This window comes from Bombus flavifrons, chromosome 7 (assembly GCF_040668555.2).
Source record: "Bombus flavifrons isolate JBK064 chromosome 7, iyBomFlav1_principal, whole genome shotgun sequence".
Lineage (NCBI taxonomy): Eukaryota > Metazoa > Arthropoda > Insecta > Hymenoptera > Apidae > Bombus > Bombus flavifrons.
The window spans coordinates 13785054-13811861 of record NC_138448.1 but is presented as its reverse complement, the minus strand read 5'-3'; the positions used below and the strand labels follow the sequence as shown (position 1 = coordinate 13811861).

Here is a 26808-nt window from a genome sequence, read left to right as displayed (position 1 = left end):
GAAATAAAAATATTTGATATGTTCTCGACCGCCGGCAATTTATCCTTGTAACGAGCGAGCGGTATAGTTTCGAAGAGACGCGAACGTCGAAGTACAATGGAGTGGGGATCTCGGTGGCTGTCGTCGTAATAGAAGCGAACTCAGTCGTTTTGCGGCGCGCAACCTGTTAGCGTCGTAGTATCGTGTACGGTGATATGATCTACGGTTTCGTTCCATTTAACGTTCATTTATACGATTTCTTTGTTCAAATAGAAATCTCGTAGTGTTTCGTCTGTTCACGATTAAAATCTAAAAAGTATTTCTTTCACGCAAAAGGTAATTCGAAATTCATGTTCCGATATCGTCGAAGGAAAGGATACGGATCGACACGCCAGGTCCGGGTTGACGAACCCTCTGTGAAAGAGGCGGACACGTCGGTTCCGTAAAAATGCAGCGCGTCGTTGGAGCATTTGGTTAACACGCAATATACCTGCAAGTCGCGCGCGAACGATACTCGGCAAACAACGTTGTGAAAATCCAGTCAAACAAGGGAGCAGTTTATTGCGTTGCACTCGGAGTAGTAAGGAAACTGATCAAGAAAAGGAATTTCTCGGTATATGTATTCGGAACGACGACAACAACGACGACGACGACGACGACGACGACGACGAATCGGCAGCACATTGTTGCCCTGGAGGGAATCGAGTTTCAATCTCGAATCGATGGATTTTGAAACTCAACCGTCCAAACTTATATATAGTACGAGCGATCGTGCCTTGCGATGTAACCACTTTGCATCAGGCAAAAATATATCGTGAATTCGTACAACGTGTTTAATAACAATACATCTGATTGATCGTTGATCGTTCGATCGGAATCCAGTGATATGTGTGAAGAGAACCGAAGCCAGGAAGGGACGCGGAGATAGGAAACGTGCGTGCTGGATGAGTGGTGTGTCAGTGGGAACGATTTCGTTTATTTTGTGTCGATAAAAAGATTCGGAAGCCGCTATATTGGAGAAGAAGCGAGAAAGCGGCGTGCCGCTCTTCTGTGTACCGCGGCAAAGGCGATCGTCGCAGCCCGAAAATGTAAGTTCTCTCTGAATCAGTAGATTACTACATTTCTAGAATGAATATTCGTTTCCGGTGCATTTCGAACGTCCGGTAAGTGAAACTGTATTTGTGACACGTTTCTGAGAACGAAGTCATCGCGATACGATACGTTATACGTAGAGTATATACACGTTCGAGTGTAAATCTTTGCTAGAGATTTAAAATCGTTTGCCACAAATACAATTTTCCGGAAGGTGAACGTTTTGCGAAAGAACTATCTCCTGCTGCGAAACGCTAATTCATATTCCGCAAGAAAGTTGGGTTAATGTCGAGGAATACCGGTAGGTGAAGGTCACCGTTGTTCACTGGACGCCAATACCGTAGTACCAGTGAATTCGTGGCGCTGCAACACATACATACATACATACATACATACATACATAGGTATATACGTTTGTAAATACGTACGTATGTACGTAACTACATCATATACGTATATATGTATGTATATACGTATATGTAGTGTAGACTTTCTGCTCATCGAGTAGCGATTTCTCATTTAAATTTTTATAGTGTACTGTATATTTTTTTCTTTTGCCATTCGCAGAGACTTATTGAAAAAACGAAGTGTATACTTCTTCGCGTAACTCGGCTTTTCCAATGCCTAATCTTAACCACGATTTTTAACTCTTTTCAGTCTCCAATCCTTCAACTTTTTATTTTGAAAGTGTTTCTTCTACAATCTCATATATGTACATACATTCGTAAACAGTGTATTTCGTTCTATGAATGTGTTTAAGGTAATTTTTCACGATAATTGTACGGATTCGTCGTTTCATTGCCTTGAAATGGAATATTCGAGGGCGTGATGCGATTCGATCGACCACCCACGTGTCTGCGAAATAGCGTTAACGAATTCGTTCTTGTTTAACATTTTAACAGAATAGATTAATCGAGATAAACGATTTCGTATTTTTGTCACGATCGGCGCAACGTCGCTGATCGAATATACTTCTAATATACGTATATTTATACTGGTTAGAGTCGCAAATACAGTTTACCATCCAGTACATTTTACGATCAATATGTATCTTTACAAAAATGCGGTGAAAACGAACGTATCCCAATGTAGCCATTCCAGGGAGAGAAACCTTTGCGCGTAGCGTATAATGTTATTGTATTCCCAGCACGTATAGGCAATGGGAGTTCGTTATTACGCCTACTTCCGGTGGTCAGTTCATGGCGTGGAGTCGCTCAAGCTTTAACGGGCTGCTCGAATATTTCAAGTATACATATATTTCTCTCGCGATTGAAAATTTGAACGTGTTGCATGCGTTTCTTGAACATATACGCCAAAAAAATATCTGGAAAAATACCTACATTTGTGTCGATTTAAAGTATATTCTAGACTATGCGTATCTGTATAGAAATTTCCGGATGCTTAGAAACACGGACGAGAAAGAATATTATACCTGAACCGAATGATTCGTGTGAAAGGCCCAACCTACTATTTGAAAATTCCAAAGAAGAACGCCAATCCCAGATGGAATTTTAGAACAGCTGCAGGCGCATACCTAAGCCATACCCAGGCATGCCTCGGGTCTACAGATATAATACGCTCGTAAAGTCGATCCCTCGTCCTAACTCGAGTCCCTTCGAAATTGATAGATAAAAATTACTTCGCTTTTGCTCAGATTGTGATCGAAGTAGAACTCTCCTTTAAAAACATTTTGCCCGCTAACTCGTACAATATCAACGACTTTCTAAACTCCTGACCACAGAAGAGGAAAATCTTTCCGTTTACCGGTAGATGACTTTACTCGATCCAGTTGTTTAAAATCATCGCGTCCGAGATGTTTGTTCGTCGAATGTTGCAACACAGTCCCATTACTACCATGTCCACGAGACACAGAGAAGAAGCGGAATGTTAGCGAGTAAACGTGTTTTTCCTGAACGACCTATATCGTGGATCGCCTAGGGCCTAGACTGTTTCCTGCAGCAATAACCTTCCCACTAGAGTCGAATATATGGTCGGTGATCGTATGCCGGTGTTGGGTTGACAGGATACAGGTTCTTTAAAAGTAATCAAAGGCAATTAATTAAAGCCGGATGCGTCGATTGACCTCTGAATAAGTTTGCCAGGGTTCGAGCACCGGAGATTTGGCCCTTTCGTTCCAACTTTCGAGCCTGTTCTTCGTCGTCGTCGGCCACTGAAAGCGATCATGCTCGATTTAAACGCGTCCACAAACTCGTTTCATATCGAAGATCGAAGAAATTGTATATAATCGTTGTAGCGGATACAAAACACCGATCTTAAGGTCGTAAGTACATCTAAGCGTAAAAACAAGATAAAAATAAATCTCGTTTTTTCACAACACTGCCTGCCGCCATCTATTTACATTTCTATTTCAATTTGCGGAAAAGGGGGAAAATTAAAATAGAAAAAGAAAGAAAAAATACAAGTTCAAATCGAAATAAGGCAACGAAAGGATCGAATATCCGCGTGGCAAAATTCTCGTAAATGATCGTCGTTGGAATTCCAGGTCGTCGAGGGGAGCGAACTCTATCTACCTATAAACGATAGAGCATATGCTAAGTAGTGGTACATGTAAAATAAAAAGAATTGAAATAGCGAAAGGACAAGCTAGAGCAGTGCAACTCGTAGGCTGAACGATATGCGACACGGGGATCGATAATTGTGACGAAATATATAGAATTTAGTGGAAACAACGGAACGAGCGATTCTCGCTGGGAAAAATCGAACGCGAACGCAATACCTATGCACATATGTATATACTGTTATATCACAGCGTGCGGCTAACTGTAAAAACATCGAACAAGGTAGTAGATGAACGTCTAGCTACTTACGGGTAGCGTTGTCACCAGTGCGTACGCTCAAGTACGCTGCGTCGGAAAAGCACCGTCACCTGACACGCGAGCGACCACGAGACCCCTTGCAGAGAAGTTTGCTTCTCTCTGCTAGGAGGAATAGCGGCGCACCATCTCATTCACCGACTCTCGTTTTACTTGTTTTATGATTTGCAAGTGCTCCTTCGTCTCGCACCTGGAACGCTGTATATCTGTATAATTCCGAAATAAAACCACGATCTGTGCCATCTTACATAAAGTTTAGCATCTCGAATACGTTCAGGATCGCCCTACGATTTACAATGGCGAAGCTTTTGTCACGCGATTCGGTAAAGTCGGCCGATTTTATTTTGGCTTTGGTAAACGCGCGCTTTCACGATCCTTTCGTCGAAATACGCGTAACTCAGGCGCTAATCCGTTACGAAAGTAACCGCGTCTTGGAAGAAACGTTCCACTTGTCTTTTTACGGCGGTGCGAATAAAACGCACGCGTTGCATGGTAGTACGTAGCGGTTTCGATGATTTCCAAGCGATTCAACTTGCCGTTGGGGAACGCGAGTTGTCTCGCGTCGCGCCACAGCTTTCCAAGCGATTCCAACTGTTCGGCTCGACAATGGTAATTTTAATTTCGTCGTCGCGCGTCAATTTTGCTCGCGTTCAAATTCGCGTTTAAGGACGGTGCCGTATTAGGTCAGTAACATTCGGGTGTTCCTCGTCGGTGCGGTGGAACGAAGAATAATAATAAGAGGAATCCAGCAGCCTTCTCCTTCCTCCTTATCCTCGATTCTCTCAGTTGGGTTAGGCTTGCCCCGAGTGACTCTTCGAAGTAACGGCATCTCGGACGGCATCCTCTTCCTTCTCGTTCGACTTTGCGCCTCCGAATACTCTCAACGTTCGCATTCACCGACAACAAGCTCCCCTCCGCCTTTCTCTTTTTTTTCTTCTTCTTCTGCTCCTCCTTTCCTTTTTCTACTCACTGGCACGCACGCACGCTGCGTTACGCGTCAAGGGACGTGCTTGCTCGTGGATCGTGAATGCATCTGAGAATCTCTTTCCGGCTGTGAAAGTTTCTTCCCTTGGATACGCGATGTCTGCACCTATGAAATACTTTATCGATAAGAGACGTTTGCTCGTATAATACGTGAACGCGTCAAATCGATTTCCTATCGTTCTCGATCCCTCGATGACGTAACACTGCGAGATGAGTAATCGCTTTTCGGCCAGTGACTATTGGTATCGTATGTAATCGATGAGAAAGTTTAAGTCGAACTTCGACTAACGATAATCCCTTCCACGAAAATCAATTCGAACAGCGACCAAGGGTCAAACGAAACGGCATTCGAACCTCACGTTTGTTCGCACAAACAAATCGTCGAAGCATACGTTGCGTCGACCAGTAGCTGACGTTTTAGCGTTATATTATCTATCTACGCGTTGAAACGCGTCGTTTCTCGGGTTTCTTCGGCCGATGCCAGGAAATCTATGTAGCGAAGAAATCGTAGAAACGAGACGTTTCGCAAATCGGCTTCACCGCGCGTCCCGTTTCAATTTTCTGGGTCATGGTGCGAGCACGGTGCTCTTTCTCGGCCTTTCTATTTCGGTGCACTCGACTCCTCGTCGTCCAGCTTGTCTTCGCGTCATGCGTTAACCTCGCGCGAACAGAAACATCAGGTTTTCGTATTTTCGATTCGCTCGGTCGCCACAGGAGTATCTTCTCGCGAACAATTTCGATAAATATCCGATAAGGCTGTGACATTTCTTCGCGATCCTACGACTCTGAACAGGTGGCGCGCGATTCGAAATTCCGTTGAAATCGAATCGAGTGGATCGGTTAGTCCAGAGAAAAAGCGTGAATCGAAATCTCTGACCACGTTATTCGACCGTAGTTCGATCGACACGATGAATCAACGGTTGCACGTGCGTTCCTTGTTAGAACGCGGGCCAACTGTTGGCGATAAAGGCGGTTTTGACAAACGCCCGTTTAGATTTCAGGGGTGAGAATCGAGTGATATTCGATCAAGGTACACCCGTGATCGAGGCGGCGATGGCTTTCACTGAGCGCGACTGTCCTAGAAGATAAAACAGCACGAAACGAGCAACGTAGTACCGCGACATACCGCCTATACCTAACCTTACGACCGTTTGCTGCGATTCAATTTTACGAAACTCGCCTTACATCGAAATTCACGGAGAAAGGAATATTTTCGGCAACGTGTCCAGATAAAAATCGGCACTTGCGGACGACGACAATGGAAAAGGGAAAGTGGAGAAAGACAAAACGCAAACGACTCCTTGCTTTTCATGATTCGAGTTATTACGCTATCTCTTGTAATTCTCGTTCCCGCTTTCACCGTTTTCGCGGAAACAGCCGATCCCAAGGAGAACACATGGACAATACGTAGTTTGCGCGTAAATCGTAGTCTTTGTAACCGTTGATCGTTAAAGTAGAAAGCAAATTTACAAACGAACTTTGGATACCTTTTACTGGAAAGTTGGAGATCGGAAAACCAAATGTACGGCGGTGCATAATAAAAGGAAGTGATAGAACGCGAATAGATTCCGATAGGAATTGCGCGAAGCGGCCGATGTTACGCGATCTTGGTTGCATCGAGTACCGGACACGAATCGTTACGCGTCGAACCTTTCGTCGTTCCAGCGGTGCTCAAGAAGATCGCTTCCAGCCGATAACGAAGCTGGTTGCCCTGCCAGCGGAACGCCTATGAATAAGTCGGTTTCCTTGCGTAACGCATCCTCGGACATGCCGCGCCGCGATCCTCTTCCTTCGTCTTTCGTTGATATTTTCTCGTGGTACTCGGAAACGTCGCACGTTCGAAAAAAGAGAAACGGTTCCTTTCGCGTCGCTCGTGATCCACTGCCTCTTTCTTTCGCGTTGACGCGCCAACGACTCGTATCGTCAGTCGTCGTATATACAGTATGGCGCCATATCAAGGCGTTGTTCGTCGTCCTTGCCATCTTGTCCTTTCCTCCTTCTTTTTCTCTTTCTTCGCAAACAAATACACAAGACGGTGCATCGCTGGGCTTTCGTGATCCATTAAGCTACATATCGTGTAGCGCGTGGATAGGCCCGCTGTGAGAATAAAGCACGCTGTGACTCGGTCAAGCTCGATTCCTATTCTTCGAATAATCGTTTTACGGGAAAAAGAAATTCTTGTTCGAATAGAAATCGCATTGAGTAAGCTACGTCGTTGATTAAACGGTCGCGCGGGGGTTAGGTAGGTTAGGCAACTATGGAAGAACGGGTGAAGGAGGAGAGAGCGAGCCGAGGGGCGGAGGGAGTGTAGGGGAGGACTTCCGGTGCTCAGGGCCGTAGCTCGCCCTCAGCGTTTATTCTCGACTCCCTTTCTCCGGGCAGTACAAAGGACTCTCTCCGGATCGTCTCGAGAAGCGTCGCATCATCGCTGAACGTGTCTCGAAAGGAATCGCCTTTAATTTTTCGAGGAAATAAGGAAGAAACCATTCATCGACCAGATGAGACGAACATGCGTGCTCCTCTGTATTTCTAATATCTTCGATACTTTACGTTTTACGTAAGTGCGAGGTTATGCGTTACAATACGTAGCGGAAGCAGGATAATTTTCAAGCCGGTTGCGTTCAATGCCGTAAGTAGATCTCGTTTGAAATCTCTCGTTTAGATTAGGTTCGAGGGACCACTCGATGATATAGCGTTACGTATCCGATGGATATAAAACGGAGAGCGATCGTAAATCATAGTCTGTGAAAAAGGCATCTGATACCAGCGCGGCCGCGGCTCTGCGTTCGACTAGCATTAATCGTAATTAGAACTCGAGAAGCGTTAAAGCAGCTGTCGGTGTGTGTCGCATCGATCTCACGATTTACATCACTCCGCATACAATGCAAGTACAAAGTTTTCTTTATTTTTCGAACAATAGTTTCTTCTCCGATGCTCGTCGCAGTGTATTCAAACACGTAAGCCCTTTGTCTGTCATAGACAAACGAATCGGGGAACGACCAAGAATCCTTTGCTTTTTTCCTCGTCCGAATATCGGTAAACTCATTTGCTCTCGTATCGTACGTATAGTACGATAAGGAGCTATCGTACATTTCGAATAGCGACTTCTCGTTCCAACGAAAAGCTCGAATACGTTCAAGTTGAAATAAACAGAGACTCGTGCGTCGTCGCGTCCGCCTTTTCAGACATCGAGCATGCCTTTGTTTCTCAGCGGGAGCCCGTTACCTTCTTCCCTTCCCATTCCCGTTTTCTTAGATTCCAGATCGCACTTGCTACCCCATCGACGTGATTTCTTCCCGGTTAAACGTTGAACCATTTCGCGGCTCTTCGTATCGATAGACATCGAACAAATATGAAAACTGTGAAATATACCAAACACGATAGATCGTCTGCGCGTGTTTATTCAAACTTGGCTCTCCATCGTCCTTCCATCGGCTGCTAGGCAACTTACAATTATCGGCGTTATTCGTTTAAAGTTTCAAAATTGTTCTCGTAAGACGATGTTAGTTGCGCGTAGATATCGACGCGCCATACCTTTTTGTAGGATGGATTTTCCAAGGCAGAGAAGAGAAACGCTTCTTTTGGCGGGTCATCGACGAATGAACGTTTCGTTCCCGAAAAACGATCGCACCACGTAAACGAGGGTAACGACCGAACGAACGAACCGAATGGCTGTGTATTCTCAGGCGAGTTACACTCACCGCGTGCGGACTCGTTGCGTGGACGGCTGCCAACTTCTCTTCACGATTCTCGATTCCATCGCGAAGGGTCAACGATCGAACGCGTCTTGTATTTCGCAACGAGAAAGAAATCTATCGAACGCGATTTATCGAAACGAACGGCCTCCGATTACGTTTCCAGTCGGACCGTGACCGAGTACGAAAACACGCGTGGCTCGTATCTCGTATATATCGTTCGCATCTTTGCAAACTCGATCGCGTCTCGTGTGGTCGTGTTCGAACTCGACGTTGGCCCGAAATATCATATTATTTTTATCGCGAACAATGCACAACAATCATCGCGATACGAACGTACATATTTATAGATGGTCCGTTAAAAATCACGTATCCGGACCACGACGGTGCCCAACGAACAGGCTCGTAGTACGGGACCGGTCTTTTAATTCTTTCTTTTTCTCAGTCGTTCTCTCACTCAATAAACGCCCTCCGTACTCCTGAACGTGCTTACGGACGTACTCGTACTCATTGGCATAGACCACCGCTGCTTTAAGAGCAACGCTGTGCCACAAAACGTCCTGTCGCGTCGGTGGACGACGTAAGTACGCGATCAATGAAACTGGCAATGAAATATCGCGTAATTATTCGTTCGAAATCAATGAGTAGAACAGCGTATATCTTCGTGAGTATACAGGGTGGTTGGTAACTGGTGGTACAAGCGGGAAGGGGGTGATTCTACGCGAAAAAAGAAGTCGAAAATGTAGAATAAACATTTTTCGTTCGAGGCTTTGTTTTCGAGAAAATCGACTTTGAATTTTCGCTCGGTACGCGTCCACTTTATCGCGTCTCGTTATAACGGATTTCACTATAGATTTCTAAAAAAATTTTAAAAAAATTAAAAAAAAGAAATTTTTTAATTTTTCCATCGAGACAACGATCTACAGTGAGATCCGTTATAACGCGATGAAGTGCACGCGTACCGAGCGAAAATTCAAAATCGATTTTCTCGAAAACAAAGCCTCAAACGAAAAATTCTTATTCTATATTTTCGACTTCTTTTTTCGCGTAGAAGCACCCCCTTTCCGCTTGTTACCAACCATCCTGTATATTATGTCTGCGTTATATTTACGATGTAAAGTTTGCTCGTGAAAAAAAAAAAGAAAATAGAAAAGCAATCGAAACGAGACAAATGGGCGGAAAGACGAAAACAAAAGGGTCAGGAGGTTGAAATTGAAATCGAAAACGCAAAGAGAAATCCTGGCATATGCCAGAACCTCCTGCAGTGGAACGAGAGAATGAACGCCGAGGATCGGCTTTGCGATCGCCATATGTTCCTTCGGGTATCTTCGATTCGCTAGGATCGATCAGCGAACGTACTAATTCACCGTCCGACGTATCGCTAGAAATTCGTCGTACTTTTTACAACGCAAACGCAAACTTTTCCACGTTTCTTCCGCCGTTTTACCGTTCAAGTCGATCGCGTTCGATTTTCACGAGTTGTTCGAAGACAGAATATATCCGAAAAACTGGCGTGCTCGGTGCGAAGATCTCGCGAGTTCTTCTTTAAAATTCTACTTTCCGATTCGCGTATAATCGTATCGCGTCCTAACCTTCTTCGTTCTACGATAGCGTTCAGGTTTACCACTTTTGCCGATGCACACGTGTAATCCTACGCGCGTTCTAGACATCAAACGCGCAACCTGCGATCGGTGTTATAGGACCGCGCGCCTATTTATTAGCCTATCTATTAAAGGAATCGTGCAATGCCTGATTGAAACGTGCTGTCGATGCGTTCTCTTTCGCGATCGCGAAATCATCGATCGAACGATCGGTGTTGGCGTGGGCCGTTCCAGCGGAACCGTGCCGTTCGCGTGATATCGCGCTCGATCACCGAGACACGAAAAATGTGGCGCTGAGATAACAGGAACCAATAAGTTACGTATAACGCGCTCTTTGTCCGCCGTATCTCTGACGTTCTTTTTTCTTTTTGTTCCACCGGCCACAGCGATCTGTCACGAATATTCGGCCGCGTTCCTCCGCGAACGTATCAAACCAGCGCACATTCTCCTTAGCCAAAGCGGATCGATCGTTTATCTCGAAAACTCGCGCGAGATCTTCGGATAGGCTAGAAGGAGAAAGAGAGGTAGAAACGTTTGAGGGAAACGAGGAAACGCTGCGTGCGAACGATACAAGCTCGATAAATTTCGTATCGTGCTTAGCATCAAGTTGGTCGTTATTTTTAGTCGATTAATCGTTCCAGCCGCGTTTCATTCCCCCCTTTTTCGTTCGAGTACGAAGAAAAAGGAAGTCGTTGACCCGATACGTCAGCCTTGCGTAACAAAAGCTTTACACACGTGACCCGTACGTTAATCTTCGTATGTACGCATGCCGACCGATACCAGAGGAAAAGAAAGAAAGTGACGACAAATGCGTCTGTGGGAGCCTGGTCGCGTCTGTGGGAGCCTGGTCGGGTCTGTGCCACGAAACCGATAAACGTGATACAACGAGGTACCGAAAATTATTCCAGCCCGTTTCGTCTCTCGTCGTGTCTCTTTTACCTCCTGGGAGATCCGAATCCCCCTTTAGCTTCACGTTGTCCTACGTTACAACTCGTTGAACCTCCTACGTTGTTCCAAAAAAAGAAAACGATCTACCATCGCGCGTTGCTCGCCTACGCATATACTATGTACGTAGATTCGTTAAATTCTTCTAGCGGATTAAGAGTCGCTTCGACCAAACGTACGAAACAATTAGCGTCTCGTTTAAATAAATACGTCGGCTCTGTGAAAACGTTGGACGAAAGAGTCGCGTTGTCCGTGACGTAACCAGTATCCACGGTTACGTAGGATTCTATTGGCATCACCGATGATAGTACAAGTTCAAGATCAAGATCAAGCAAAGGCAGGGACGAAGGGGAGGGGGGTCGTGCATTACCTCTATCCCTACCGTACCCCTTGGTCGAAACACGTCGGAACACGTTGATACACGACGTAACATTCATTCGCGATCTTACCGTTGTCAACCGTAGATACTCTCTTGTTCGCCGGTGGGTCAGTCGAGTGACAGAGTTAGTGTAAAGCAGTAGCGATTTACGATTCGGGGAGATATCGATGCCGATTAAGATTAAGATCGTGGACAGCTTACTGGAGGCGATGATACGACTCACGCCGTCCCCGAAGAAGAAAAGCGAGATAAATTGCACGAAAGCGAGCAGAACCGCCGTCGAAAACGCCCGAAGGATGAAAACGTGTGCAGAGGCTGTATGCGAAGCGTGGGAATATTTGGAAAAGACACAACAGGTACAATGCCGCGGGATGGTTTCGAATTTTGCAATTAACGCAAACAAGCGCGTGTTCCTGCAATTCCGAGCGCGATTATCGGCAATTCGAAAAAATAAACGGGTACGAGGATGAATAGGCGCGCTAGGGCGGTTCGATGGCAGGGCACTCCGGACGCGCGTTACATAAGAAATACCGACGTTTGAAACGGGGTTTGTGTTAGGCTATACATATACAGTTATATAGGTAATCGGGAGAGAGAGAGAGGGAGGGAGGGAGGGAGAGAGAGAATAGTTGGAAAGGAACAAGGATCGCTTTGAGACCCGATCCGCGTCGTTCGGCATACGTATATTCCGACTGACTGCTCTTACTGCTCTTAGCCATCGGATGGGATGACTCACGAGCCGAGGAGAAGAAACTGCCCGCCTCCGACCAGATCCCGCATTCCTCCTCGATTGTCCCAATTTGAAAGAGCGCATTCCTGAAAGCTTACTAGCGCGGGTCGCTGCAGGACGCACCGACGTATCTCATCTTCTTCTTCTCTTCTTTATTCCAGCGTCGTTGAAGAATATCGAATCTATCGGCATTGACACATTCGTCTGGACACGTCGATTCGCATCGACGCGATGTACGTACATCCGAAGTACACGTTCGTTATCTCGACGACGATACGATATTACCGTAGTAAGATCGTAGGGAATTTCGCTAACTCGGCCAACGTAGAGTGGAACGCAAAGTCGCACCGATTTATATGGAAACATGTGGTCACCATGCGCGTTCGGTAGCTCGCGAGAGAGCTTCCCCTAGCGAGAGCGTAGTCCCGTCTTTCGATTAACCAACAAAAAAGCGTGTAATCGCTCGGCTGGGGACCACGCGCAGACCTCCTTTGCGTAACTTACGCCGTGGGGATCTTCCTTCGTTATGGTCAACGCGTTTATCGAAAACGCTGAAACGCAAGATAGTTTGCCAGGCGATTTTCCATGCGTCGTCTCATAAATAACCGCGTGTACGTATATACCGTATACCGCCCGTATTTCCACTCGTTCGGCGCAAGACGATCGACAAAGACGATCGACAAAGACGAACCCAGAGAAGACCGACCGGTCGCAAGTTCGTTGTCCCGACTTCCTTTTTCCTTCTCCCTCTTCCCTCTTTCCTCCCTTCTTTTCGGTTCTGCGCCCCTGTCTCGATTTCTTCCTTTGCAAATGTTACACGTAGATACGGCAACGATGGAATTTCACCGACGCAGTTCATCGTTCCTGACTCTGTCAAACTCTGTACAAGTACGTATTCCGATTGATGGTTCCGCTCGTACGAACGAGCACGAGTCGAGTCGCGTCGGAATTATCAACGCGCCAAGTTTGCTTCGAAATGTACTTAATCGATAAAGGCACATGCTCGCTATACCTGCTCATAGCATTCGCCGTTAACATTTCGAGGACCGTATGCTCTGACAAACAGAAATCAACCTGAATTGCCGCATATTTTTGGAGCGATCGAGAAGATTCAAAAGGTGGCTCGGCAAGTACGACCATTGAATTATATAGGTATCATTTTGTTCCACAACTTTTCTCCATTTTTCACGCAACTTGAATATTCCATCTTTCGAGAACCTCTTAGGTGGCTTGGCGAGGAACTTCCCAATATGATTTTTTATGTCGATCAGATTCCTTATAAATCGGAATGATCTTTCAGAGCAGCATTTAACAGGTGTAATATTTTATTAAAAATCAGCGAGCTCATTTGAAGATACTTCCGGTGACGTTTTTTCGTGTGATATGTTTGAAAACAATTCGCTCGATGGAGAGGCACTGAGCAAAATTGATTATTTTATTAAATTTCTTAAAAATCGAAACGAACTTTCTGAGTAGCATTTGACAAGCGTAATTTTTTATTAAAAATGAACAAGCACATTTGAAGATACTTCTGGTGACGTTTTTTCATGTGATATGCTTGGAAACAATTTGTCCAATGGAGAGACACTGAGCAAAATTCATTATTTTATTAAATTCCTTAAAAATCGGAACGAACTTTCTGAGCAGCGTTTAACAGGTGTAATATTTTATTAAAAATGAACGAGCACATTTGAAGATACTTCTGGTGACGTTTTTTCATGTGATATGCTTGGAAACAATTTGTCCGATGAAGAGACACTGAGCAAAATTGATTATTTTATTAAATTCCTTAAAAATCGAAACGAACTTTCTGAGCAGCATTCGACAAGCGTAATTTTTTATTAAAAATGAACGAGCACATTTGAAGATACTTCTGGTGACGTTTTTTCATGTGATATGCTTGGAAACAATTTGTCCGATGAAGAGACACTGAGCAAAATTGATTATTTTATTAAATTCCTTGAAAATCGAAACGAACATTTTGAGTAGCATTTGACAAGCGTAATTGTTTATTAAAAATGAACGAGCACATTTGAAGATACTTCTGGTGACGTTTTTTCATGTGATATGCTTGGAAACAATTTGCCCGATGGAGAGGCACTGAGTAAAATTTATTATTTTATTAAATTCCTTAAAAATCGAAACGAACTTTCTGAGCAGCATTCGACAAGCGTAATTTTTTATTAAAAATGAACGAGCACATTTGAAGATACTTCTGGTGACGTTTTTTCATGTGATATGCTTGGAAACAATTTGTCCAATGGAGAGACACTGAGCAAAATTCATTATTTTATTAAATTCCTTAAAAATCGGAACGAACTTTCTGAGCAGCGTTTAACAGGTGTAATATTTTATTAAAAATGAACGAGCACATTTGAAGATACTTCTGGTGACGTTTTTTCATGTGATATGCTTGGAAACAATTTGTCCGATGAAGAGACACTGAGCAAAATTGATTATTTTATTAAATTCCTTAAAAATCGAAACGAACTTTCTGAGCAGCATTCGACAAGCGTAATTTTTTATTAAAAATGAACGAGCACATTTGAAGATACTTCTGGTGACGTTTTTTCATGTGATATGCTTGGAAACAATTTGTCCGATGAAGAGACACTGAGCAAAATTGATTATTTTATTAAATTCCTTGAAAATCGAAACGAACATTTTGAGTAGCATTTGACAAGCGTAATTGTTTATTAAAAATGAACGAGCACATTTGAAGATACTTCTGGTGACGTTTTTTCATGTGATATGCTTGGAAACAATTTGCCCGATGGAGAGGCACTGAGTAAAATTTATTATTTTATTAAATTCCTTAAAAATCGAAACGAACTTTCTGAGCAGCATTCGACAAGCGTAATTTTTTATTAAAAATGAACGAGCACATTTGAAGATACTTCTGGTGACGTTTTTTCATGTGATATGCTTGGAAACAATTTGTCCAATGGAGAGACACTGAGCAAAATTCATTATTTTATTAAATTCCTTAAAAATCGGAACGAACTTTCTGAGCAGCGTTTAACAGGTGTAATATTTTATTAAAAATGAACGAGCACATTTGAAGATACTTCTGGTGACGTTTTTTCATGTGATATGCTTGGAAACAATTTGTCCGATGAAGAGACACTGAGCAAAATTGATTATTTTATTAAATTCCTTAAAAATCGAAACGAACTTTCTGAGCAGCATTCGACAAGCGTAATTTTTTATTAAAAATGAACGAGCACATTTGAAGATACTTCTGGTGACGTTTTTTCATGTGATATGCTTGGAAACAATTTGTCCGATGAAGAGACACTGAGCAAAATTGATTATTTTATTAAATTCCTTGAAAATCGAAACGAACATTTTGAGTAGCATTTGACAAGCGTAATTGTTTATTAAAAATGAACGAGCACATTTGAAGATACTTCTGGTGACGTTTTTTCATGTGATATGCTTGGAAACAATTTGCCCGATGGAGAGACACTGAGTAAAATTTATTATTTTATTAAATTCCTTAAAAATCGAAACGAACTTTCTGAGCAGCATTCGACAAGCGTAATTTTTTATTAAAAATGAACGAGCACATTTGAAGATACTTCTGGTGACGTTTTTTCATGTGATATGCTTGGAAACAATTTGCCCGATAGAGAGACACTGAGCAAAATTGATTATTTTATTAAATTTCTTAAAAATCGGAACGAACTTTCCGAGCGATTAATATTATATCTAATATATTGATAACATTTTCGTATTATTCAAGCATGTAATATAAAAACACATTCGTAAGATTTTGTTTATAGTATCCCTTGCTTTTATTTAATAGTAGTTAACGTTTTCATAGTATACCGCGTAAAGTATGTAAGATGCGAATTCGCTTTTAAGACCGCAAAGTGTTAAGGTTCCCTTGTCGTTGCTTGCAATTGTGCGCGTGACTTTAAAAAGGAGACCGGATTCGAAACGAAAATTTTCAGCAAGCGATGCGCGTGCGACGGTAATAGTGATAGACGTAGGTAGCATCGATTCGAACTTGGAACGCTGGCCTCGGCTATGAAACTAGAATCGCGTCGCGGCCGAATGCGAGCAGAGGGAGGCAGTAAGTAGATAGTAGGCCGTTATCTCGCAGAAGCCGCACCACTTTCTTTCAATGAATTCGCAGTCAATGAATTCGCACGATTAAAATAGATAATTACCCGTTCGTTGCGTACAAGCTAGTTGCATACGGTTGCATCGCAGTTGCAATCAACGGGCGGAAACCAGTAGAAAAACCAGTATTTTACCATGGTAATGGCGCTCGATGTTATTACAATCTCTCGCTGGCAACCTCGTTTACGATCCCAGAAAGGGGCGAAATAATATTCTATCTAGCGTGGCTTTATACGGCCGTGCATTTACGCTCGAGGGATTCGTGAAAAATGCGTGCGATTCCTTTCCGCAACCAACGTCTGACGGAAAACTCGCTTAACAGGGAACAGCGATTGTTGTGAAAAAAGGCAATTGTTTCTTGGTTCTCGTTCCCAGAGAACAGCCATTTGCCATTATCGCGAAGCTCGATTAAATATTTCCAAGAGCTTGCATGCGCTGGCGATGGTTCGCGTGGTTAATCATCTGGGACTCGCAGAAGGGAGCCGACGTCGCGTCACCTCCGGTCGAAGGAATCGAGAAACGAAGAAAATTCGTGGACGCGATTTCCACCGTACGGAACTCGGCGAAAACTTTAAAGACGAAAGGAAAGACGAAACCTGTAAAGCGTGTGCGCGCATTCTTCGCGCGCGACACAACAGCTTCGCGATACGCTCTCGTAGACCGTACGAAGAATGCCAAGCCAATTTACATAACTAGTTCGGATGATCGGCGTCCGTTTCGCGCAACACCTAGTCGAATCTACTACTACGTTATACACGCGTGTACACGGCTACACCCGCGTTTTTATTCGTATTTTTAAGTCGCGTGCCGCCGCTCGCCTAATTCTCCTACAACGTCGTAACATAACGCATCGTATTTTCGTTCGCAGGCGTCGAATCCGAGCGTCCTCGAATCTCACCAACGCGATTGTTATCGTGTAACATATCTAATACGTGTGGCCGGTGTGTATCACAGCCGGCTGCGATATCATTTCAGCGTTATCGCAAGAAAGATAAGCCTGGTCGACGAAAAATTGTAACGTTTATCGGACGAAATCGTAGTCCCTTTCATCGTGGCTTCGTAACTGTCGTAATAACGTTTCCGGGAATTGCGTTACGGCAAGAAACACGTGCGAATATCTTTTCTCGGGACCGATTACGACAGACGAGATATTATTGGCCTGCTCCACTTTTTTTCCTCCGATCGTGTTTCCTCGTTACGCGGAAAATATCGTTGCTCGTTTCGGGCGATGAAAAGCGAGAACAACGACGGAACGGTGCAAGTAAAGCTCCTTAGGTGTATTGCTTTTTTACAGCGTTGGACAAAAATTCGCGTCAACGATATACCTGTGTCAAGGAGTCGTCGAGGTTCGGCCAGCGCGGTTTCCATTTACGTTCTTACGATCACACGTACGCGAACATCGTGTCACGGATAGATTCGACGATACAGCCGCGATGAACGATGGTTCTGCGGTTACACGCAACTCGAACGTTCCCACAACGCAACGCGTGTACGTAAAAGTCGTCGTACAGGTTCTTTGGTGCGCCTTCGATGATTTCTGTCTCGTCTTTAACGATACGACCCTGGTCGACGAACGTCCAGCAATTCGATACTCGAACCGACGCGACACGCCGTTCCGTTCGTCGTTCTACCACGTGTTACGCATGGCAGAATGTTTACGAAGCGTCCAGGATAGAGAAAGCTTCGCATCGCGATTTTGGAGAATCAGAGCGGAGGAACCTTTCGAACGAAAAAAACGAAAACGTTAGCTTCCGACACGGACTAGCCTGTGCCGACATCCGGCGACGAGACAGGGTCGTCACACGGTTGACAGGATTCTGAATTCCGTCCTCTTCTACTTGTCTCGGTTTCGCCATCGTTCGCAGTTTCTTTGGAAGTACGTGCATATTTACTGGGATGCGTTTTCCCCCTGTACAGGGTGGTTGGTAACTGGTGGTACAAGCGGAAAGGGGGTGATTCTACGCGAAAAAAGAAGTCGAAAATATAGAATACAAATTTTTCGTTTGAGGCTTTGTTTTCGAGAAAATCGACTTTGAATTTTCGCTCGGTGCGCGTCCACTTTATCGCGTCTCGTTATAACGGATCTCACTGTAGATCGTTGTCTCGATGGAAAAATTGAAAAATTTCTTTTTTTTAATTTTTTTTAAATTTTTTTAGAAATCTATAGTGAGATCCGTTATAACGAGACGTGATAAAGTGCACGCGTACCGAGCGAAAATTCAAAGTCGATTTTCTCGAAAACAAAGCCTCAAACGAAAAATTTGTATTCTATATTTTCGACTTCTTTTTTCGCGTAGAATCACCCCCTTTCCGCTTGCACCACCAGTTACCAACCATCCTGTATACGTACGCTTCTTCGATTTATTAATTCGAAGCGTATGCACACGACAGTCGCAAGAGTAACGAGGAGCGGCGTGGTTAATATCTCATCGGCCGAACAAATCACGTAGAATTCTGAGAACTTTCGCACGGTGTATAATCTCGTTGGAAAAACACGGTGAAGCATAGGCGCACGCGCTTGCCTACGAGATTCGACGACGAATCAACGTTTCACGGTCGCGATCGCCGCGTAAATGCCATTCGCTCCGATTTTAAAAACGCTAGACGGGGCGAGACGACGGTGACGAAGCACCGAGGCGAAACGGAACCGACGAGGTCGAACGAGAGAACGCGTGGAATGCAACAGGCTACCGGGACAACCGGCGACGATGATCGTTTGCGCCAAATACCTTGAAACCACCTCGATCATCGTCGCTCCGTTAGCGCGCGTCGCGGTTTCTTCCTCCGCGGATCCTCGTTCGTATTTGATCGTTCTTGATATCTGAATCGGTGGCCTTCGCTGCGCAAAGTGTTCGTGGCGTTGCGTGGCGCTCGAGATCCAGCGAGCGACGTGGGTGAAACGCGCGTGCGCGTCATCGATTAATCCTGGTTTCGATCGTTCGTAGCGTACAAACTACGAGATACCGGTTCTCTTTGACAATGGAAAATCGCCCATTCACCGAACGCATCTCGCAGTGCTGAACAACAGCGGCACGCCCGCTTGTAAGTACGCGTCGTGATTCATCGACTGTCACGATTCTCCCTTTCCGCGCGCACTCTTCAAACCACGTTGTTATCAGCGTGCAAATACTAGAAAATACTACAGCTATGCCTGTGCCATAGATTTCATCAACGTGAGAACCTCGCGGTGAAACAGATAAGGAAGTAGCTCGAGTTGCAGAACGACGATCCTGAGTGGCAGCGATTTATCGGATTCGATCGGAGGCTTGATCGCGCGAATAATTTCCGTCGCACGTACTTGCACTCGTAGCTACCGTTTTCTTCGCAAAAAGACTAGCAAAATACGAAACCCACGAGACACGGTCTAGATGCGTAGGCGCGTGCTCGCGTAGAACGTGCACGCGTAAGTAGGAATCTAATTAACCGTCCTACTTTGCGTCGCGGTTCGTCTTCGCGTAAACCACGCGCACGCAACGATTTCCACGAACATCCGGAACATATTTACTTACTTTCGGTCTAACGATTTCGCCCTCTTTCGTCGGACACCATTCTGAACCTTATTTTACGTTCTCGGTCGATCGTTGTTGACAGAATGAAGAGATGATCGCAAGCCTACCGATACACAGCGGCGGCGTCGGCGGCGGTGGAGGAGGAGGAGGAGGAGGCGGCGGAGGAGGAGGAGGTGGAGGCGGAGGCGGAGGTAGCAGCAGTGGGCCGAGTAGTCGCGTGGGTCGTGGTCTGGCCCTTCATAGGTCAAATTCGAGTTTAGAGCTTCCTCACAGTCCAACGGATTCTGGGTCTCGCGTACCGGAAACTCCCCTGAGGAGGGAGTATGGATCTCACGGTAAGTGGCGCGTACGGCGTTACTGCGTAAACTAAAGGAGCAAATATTTCGATAAAAACCGATTCTGCGTGGTTGAAACGAGAGTCAAAGGTTGAGGATTTCACCCTCAGGAAGCATCGATGTAGTGGCTCAATCGGTAACGGTCGGAGACAATTTGTTCGCGATGCTACAAGACTTGAGGCCGTCGACATCGGTGCCGACGGCGACTACCCCCCAGGCATCGGATCAACGGTGTTCGGTTGGCATGGAGTACCTGAGACGCGTGCCAGACGGGCAAATGGTCGTCGACACGGACGAAGTCTGCGGCCCGACCGGTAACTCCAGTCCCAAGTTACGATTGAAGCTACAGAGATTGTGGGGTGCGAAGGCCCAGTCCCGGCCCATGGAGGAGAGCTGCAGCAGCCCCGTCGGTGTCTCAGCCGACGTGGAGGAAAGGCACAGAAGGCGAGCGTTCGCTCACTACGATTGTCAGTCGCTCACCGCGAATCTCGGCTACGCAGCCAAGCTGAGAGGTATTCTGCTCGCCAGAAGAAGGAACACCGCGACTGGCGCCTCAGCCGCGAGTTCCTTCAGAGCGTCGACTCCCGACGAGGCGCCGGAAGAGGACGCCGGTGACGGGAGAGGTAGGTAGCAGCCCAGAATTAGATGATGCGTGATCGGACAACGCAATCGCTCGAGTCAACTTCTCACTTTTCCGCGTAGGTAACAATTTACTGGAATCGTGTCCCTTCTTCCGAAACGAAATCGGCGGCGAGGGAGAACGGGAGGTGGGCCTTACTCGATCCTCTCCAGGCAATGGAGTTCACAGACCATCTCTGTCGTACGGTGTCGCCGTCTTGGAACCAGCGCCCGGCGAAACATCCTGGAAGCATAGTTGTCCTCTGCAGAAACGGCCGCTACCTATCGAGAGCATCGACGAGGGTGCTCATTATTACAGACGGTATTTTCTCGGTAAGCGTGAGACGCGCGACAAACGATCGACTTATCGTAATCAACGAGTAACGACGACATCGACGTGGTTTGCTCAGGTCGAGACCATCAGAATTGGTTCGGTATGGACGAACAATTGGGTCCGGTTGCCATCAGCATTCGAAAGGACGCCAATCAGTATAGAATAATAGTTCGTACTTCTGAGTTGTTGACGCTTCGCGGTTCGGTCCCGGAAGAAGCTCTTGGTGGTATAAGGCCACAGGGCAGGTTACCGACCCGAGAATTGCTGGAGTTAGTCGCGCCGGAGGTTCAACTCGGTTGCCTCCGTTTAGGAACTCCTACCGCCGAGGAAGCTTTGGCTAGATTGGACGAACAGGGACTCTCTAACAAATACAAAGTGGGCGTTCTTTACTGCAGATCCGGTCAAAGAACTGAAGAAGAAATGTACAACAATCAGCACGCCGGACCTGCTTTTCTCGAGTTTCTCGACACTATCGGTGAGACCGAATCCACGCAAAAGATCCCTTTTCCTTCTTCGTTTCGTCGTATCGTAATTCGACGTACTTACGCGTGTGTTACGTTGCATGTGTACGATAGGTCAAAGAATCAGGCTGCGAGGATTCGAAGGGTACAAGGCCGGTTTAGACACGAGAACCGATTCGACCGGCACCCACGCAGTCGCCGCGACCTATAGAGGGGCGGAAGTAACTTTTCACGTGTCAACGATGCTACCCTTTACGCCGAATAACAGACAACAGCTGCTCAGGAAGAGGCACATTGGAAACGATATAGTGACGATCGTTTTTCAGGTAAGCTATATTCGCTTGCGTGACGCGGGCATCGATCGTCCAACTATACTCTGTGTGATACATGTGTGTTGTTCGGTATAATAGGAACCTGGTGCGTTACCATTCAGCCCGCGAAGAATACGCTCGCAATTTCAACACGTTTTCATCGTGGTCAGAGCGGTCGACCCATGTTCCGACAACACTCAGTACAAGGTAGCCGTTTCGAGGAGCAAAGAAGTGCCAATTTTCGGGCCACCAGTTCCTCAGGGTGCCACGTTCACCAAGGGAAAAGCGTTCGCCGACTTTATCTTGGCGAAAGTGATCAACGCGGAAAATGCCGCGCACAGGTAGCAAACGATATTACGCATTAGGTTGCAAGATAGCGACGCAAACTTTTCGTAATTATCCTTTTCCGTAGATCCGAGAAATTTGCCACCATGGCGACTAGGACGAGGCAAGAGTACTTGAAGGACCTCGCTAGCAACTATTCTTCTACCACGATGGTCGACACCGGGCAAAAATTTTGTAAGTTGTTTTCCGATCGTACGATTTCCATCTTAATCTTGACCTTCGCCTTGACCTCCACCTCAGCCTCAACTCCGACAACCCGAACCTCGACTTCGTCCTTTCGAACGAACAATCCACGACTTATGTTTTCGTACAGCTATGCTGTCGTTCAGCAGCAAGAAGAAAACGGCCGTACGTCCGAGACTATCTTGCGACGCTTTGCAACGTGGCGCGATATGCTGGCAGGTGATACTGGAAGATAGCAATCAGAACACGGATTCCTATCTAGGAATAAGCGTGGATACGATCGTCCTGATCGAGGAACACTCCAGACAGATCGTATTCGTTACTCCATGCGCCAGCGTACTCGGATGGCATGCTCAAACAAACAGGTGCCGATTTTTTAGTTTCTCGATTCAGCACGATGCACTTGTACGTAAAATGCGCACGACGCGAACGAAACTACGTTGTGTATTCTAATTCGTTCGCTGTGTTACAGCTTGAGATTGTACTATCATCAGGGAGAATGCATTACGATTCATGTGCGAGGCGATTACGGGGAAAGGGACGAATTAATGGAGATAGTGGCACGTTTGCGAGCAGTAACTCCAGGATCCCCGGCCACGGAACTCTCTTTGAAGAGAAACAGCCTGGGACAGTTGGGTTTTCACGTTCAACCGGACGGTGTGGTGACGCAAGTCGAAAGTCTGGGACTGTCTTGGCAAGCGGGATTGAGACAAGGGTCTAGGCTCGTCGAGATCTGCAAAGTAGCCGTGTCCACATTGAGTCACGATCAAATGGTCGACTTGTTAAAAACGAGCGCACAGGTCACTGTGACCGTGATACCGGCCAACACCGACGGTAATCCCAGGAGGTAAGAGACACGAGATTCTTTCCTGTATTCGTCCTTATTTTCCTTTCTCGCGTCTTCTGTCATTCGTTGTTTTTTCTTTTTTCGTTTGCTACGAAAAACAGAGGATGTACGTTGCAAAACTGCCAGTATTTGTCAACGAACTACGAAGGTGACTACGAGAATGTAACCAGTCCCGATAATACGCCGACTCAGCAGACAGCCATGTCTCATCAGAGACGTTACGAGCGATCGTTCAGTCCGCCACGATCGAGCAACAGTTCCGGCTATGGGACAGGATCTAGTTCTAGGTCGTTCAACGATCCACGCTTCCCCATGGAGGGTACAATGACCAGTAGTAGCAGCGGGCATAGCAGCAACGACGATCGTTGGTAAGAATAATACAGCCGTGAGTTTAAATAGCGCGAGTATTACTTTAAAACTAGACATCTTTCCCGTTTCTTGTGGTCAGGTACGAGCTTTTGGAGCCACAAGACCAAGAGGGCACTGGGTACCGTACTAGTACCGGTACTCCTCCGCCACCCCTTCCAGCCAGACAATCCTTCCAGATGATCGCTTCGAAGTCTTCGTCCCAGAGGAAAGACAAGGAATCGCATTATGCGAGTAGCAAACAGTTTTCAGAGAATTCGAAACATCATCACGGTCAGCAACAGCAGGATCATTATGCGAAAGATGGCAATTACGCGTCATCGAAAGCGGTGCAGGCTGATAACAATGCGAGACACGATAGTTATCAAAGGCAATTGGATAACGTTCATCGTTCCAGCCAGGATCACGTTCCCTCGAGTTACGTGAAGCTTCAAAAAGAAAAGTATGAGATTAGCAAGCAAGAAAATCTGTACGCCTCTCAGAGGGAACTTCAGAAAAACGATATGCACTACGTTACTCACCAAAAGTTGAACTCGTCGAATTCTTTGCCTTTAGCGCAGAACGCATCTTATAGCCTCCCAAAGTCTAGTAGTAATAACAATCTTGGATCTAGATGTAACGAGTACGAGCAGCAGCAACAACACGATGGAAAATTGGAGAGAAATTCTAAATACGATGCGCAAGACGAAAAGGTGCTGCTGCTGGATCGAACGTCGTCCAAGTACGAGCAAGACGCAAGAGCCCACGAGAAGAGAACAGCGACGATCAATTACGAATATGCCGAAGAGATATACGAGAGACGAAACAGCAAATACGATATGGATATCGGCAAGTATGAGATTGATTGTCAACACGGCGTTACCGAAAGGAAGCACGCCGGCAGCGGTAGCGGTGATAGCGTGGAACAAAATCGAGAATCGATCAGATACGAATTACCGCATGAATTTAAAGTCGGGGAGAAGGTTACCTGTCTAAAAACTAGCATCAGCGAGAGACCGGTCCCTCACAAGATAAACGTCGAGTATCGTCAAACGAAAGACTTTGCCGCGAGTCTTCCACCGGAAGTTAGAATTGGCGATACCAGTGGTAATTGCCTAGAGGTGGCTACTCTACCCAGCGAGGACGAACTATCGAACGGATCTGGAAGCGTATCACCTCGACTGAGAAGAGCAACGAACAAACATCGACCCGGAAATCTGACCCCTTCGAGCGGTGGTTCGAGGAATCAGAGTCCCAGGCCGAAAAGTGCAGGAGTACGAAATTCTCATAGAAATTCCGCGAATTTAACTTCGAGCACTCTTCAAGAGGATCTCATGAAGCTGATCAATCCCGATTACATGGCCGACGATGATCAAATAACGAACAATAACGTAACCGGAAACGCACACATCACCAATCATAATTCGAACAAGATCAACAACAATATACTCGAGATTCAAAACAGGTGTAGATCGAGAGAAAATTTATGCGGCAATGGCGGCAATGCGTTGACCGTTCTACCAACGAACAGCCAAGAGAACGGAACCGGATCCGAAGTAATTCTAACGATGGCTAGACCGGCCACGGTCATTTCGAACGCAAGCACCGCGTCCAGTCCTGCGCCGAGCGAGAACAAGTTGTCGAAGGAAGAGAGGTAAGCACTGCTCATCGGTATACTACCCTACCGTACAATATCGTACCATACTGTACCGTACAGATACGATAGATCTTCGACCTTCGCTTTTCTACATTATAGAATACACTATGTGTGTGTGTGTCTGTAATCTCTGAGTTTAGATTGTCACCGCGTGTTACCAAACCTACCCATTCGATTTCCAAAGCACCGACCAACTTGACGTCCGTCAAAGACGCGAAAAATCATAACGATACGGACGTGGATCGTTGGCAAAATCACCACGTGGATTCTAGATCAAAGCAGCACGCCCAAGAGTGGTCCGACGACAGACTTATCGATGGATGCAATACCATCGCGTAAGTTTAGCGACGCGACGTTCAATCTCGTATGCGCTACACGATATACGATGTATATTAATGGCCAAGCATTTTTCCTTCAAATTCTCTTTCTCTTTCTTTTCTCTCCGATCTACTACTCGACACGCCTGTTCCAATCAACCACCGCTTTTTCTATGTTTCAGAAATTCCGTGTCGGATTTGCAGTCCCATCTGTCTACGCTCGAACTAAGAGTAGCCAGAGAGACACGTCGAAGGCTTTCCCTGGAAGACGAGGTGCGTCGTTTGCGAGACGAAAATCGACGCCTACAGGATGAAAGCCACGCGGCTGCGCAACAGCTTCGACGTTTCACCGAATGGTTCTTTCAAACGATAGACCACCAATAATTCCAAAATAACGAAATTCGAATATCTTCGTTCTAAGATAGTCGCGTCCAAACAATCGTTTGTTCTTTTCTTCTCTTTTTTTCTCTCGTTCTTCTACGATCGTGCTGCGAAGTCACACGATCACCCCCCTTTTGTAACACCAGTATTATGCTAGTTTTGCGTTTCTCCGGATTTAAAGATTAAAGGGCGCGAATCAAAGGCGTACATCGTTTACGATATCGCGAGCACCGACTCGTGGTTAGTCTGTATCATAGATTTAGTTTTAGATAGTTATAAGGGTACAAAGTAAGTTACCATCGGATTGCGCTCTATCCAACTTCGATCGAACGTTTAAAACTAAGAGCTAGCGCGTAGATAAGAGATAGTAGCAGCGGTTTTACACACCGCGTGCATTCGGAGTAACGTTGCTTCGTTCGCGATGTGCGTTAATCACGATTACGTGTGTTACTTTGAAACGACCAAATATTCCTAGCTGTGTAAGAATCATCTTAATTCATTCGTAATTTATTACGTATTTTTTGTATCACCGTTAAGATTAAGGAATCATTTCCGTGCGTGTTCAGAAGTTGAGAAACATTCCTTGTTCACGAAACGCCAATGTCGATCGTTTGTCTTGTTTAACCGAGGCATATGCGTACGTTTGTCGCCAAGAAGTTTATATATTCTTCGCGAAGACAAAAAGACACGGCCCGTCGACGAGCAGTCTGTAAAAAACGATGAGACCAATCGATAATAAAAAGAAATGCACACCTTACTGAGAGGATCGTTTATTTTTTACGAATACAAATACACACG

General features: G+C 45.6%; 2 protein-coding genes across 5 annotated transcripts in view; both read left to right on the top strand.

The window, feature by feature from the left end:
• LOC138181956 (histone-lysine N-methyltransferase, H3 lysine-79 specific) overlaps window positions 1–18300 on the top strand; it is a 75961-nt gene extending 57661 nt beyond the window's left edge. Inside the window, exon 4 of the transcript XR_011173662.1 lies at window positions 18285–18300. The gene's annotated coding sequence lies outside the window, so the exon portion shown is untranslated. The remainder of the gene's footprint in view (window positions 1–18284) is intronic.
• LOC138181955 (signal-induced proliferation-associated protein 1) lies at window positions 796–26765 on the top strand. 4 transcript variants are annotated; one of them, XM_069117369.1, is made up of 15 exons: window positions 796–1067; window positions 11595–11865; window positions 19959–20211; window positions 20322–20834; window positions 20914–21162; window positions 21240–21638; window positions 21739–21950; window positions 22035–22276; window positions 22348–22454; window positions 22594–22828; window positions 22936–23310; window positions 23412–23678; window positions 23759–25309; window positions 25453–25647; window positions 25812–26765. In XM_069117369.1, exons 2-15 carry the CDS (start codon window positions 11677–11679, stop codon window positions 26011–26013), a joined length of 4989 nt encoding a protein of 1662 aa, XP_068973470.1. In that variant the 5' UTR covers window positions 796–1067; window positions 11595–11676; the 3' UTR covers window positions 26014–26765. The 4 variants fall into 4 exon arrangements, with proteins under 4 accessions (XP_068973470.1, XP_068973472.1, XP_068973469.1 ...); XM_069117371.1 differs by lacking the exon at window positions 11595–11865; XM_069117368.1 differs by lacking the exons at window positions 796–1067; window positions 11595–11865 and adding an exon at window positions 13059–13127.
• The last annotated feature ends 43 nt before the right edge of the window (window positions 26766–26808 follow it).

What these genes read in the sequence shown, in the direction of transcription:
- LOC138181955 (XM_069117369.1), top strand. Translation starts at nt 11,677, where the DNA reads ATGCCGATTAAGATTAAGATCGTGGACAGCTTACTGGAGGCGATGATA. An exon ending in GAGGGAGTATGGATCTCACG is followed by an intron (nt 20,212 to 20,321) that starts GTAAGTGGCGCG and finishes TTTCACCCTCAG; the next exon opens with GAAGCATCGATGTAGTGGCT. An exon ending in AGCAGCAACGACGATCGTTG is followed by an intron (nt 23,679 to 23,758) that starts GTAAGAATAATA and finishes TCTTGTGGTCAG; the next exon opens with GTACGAGCTTTTGGAGCCAC.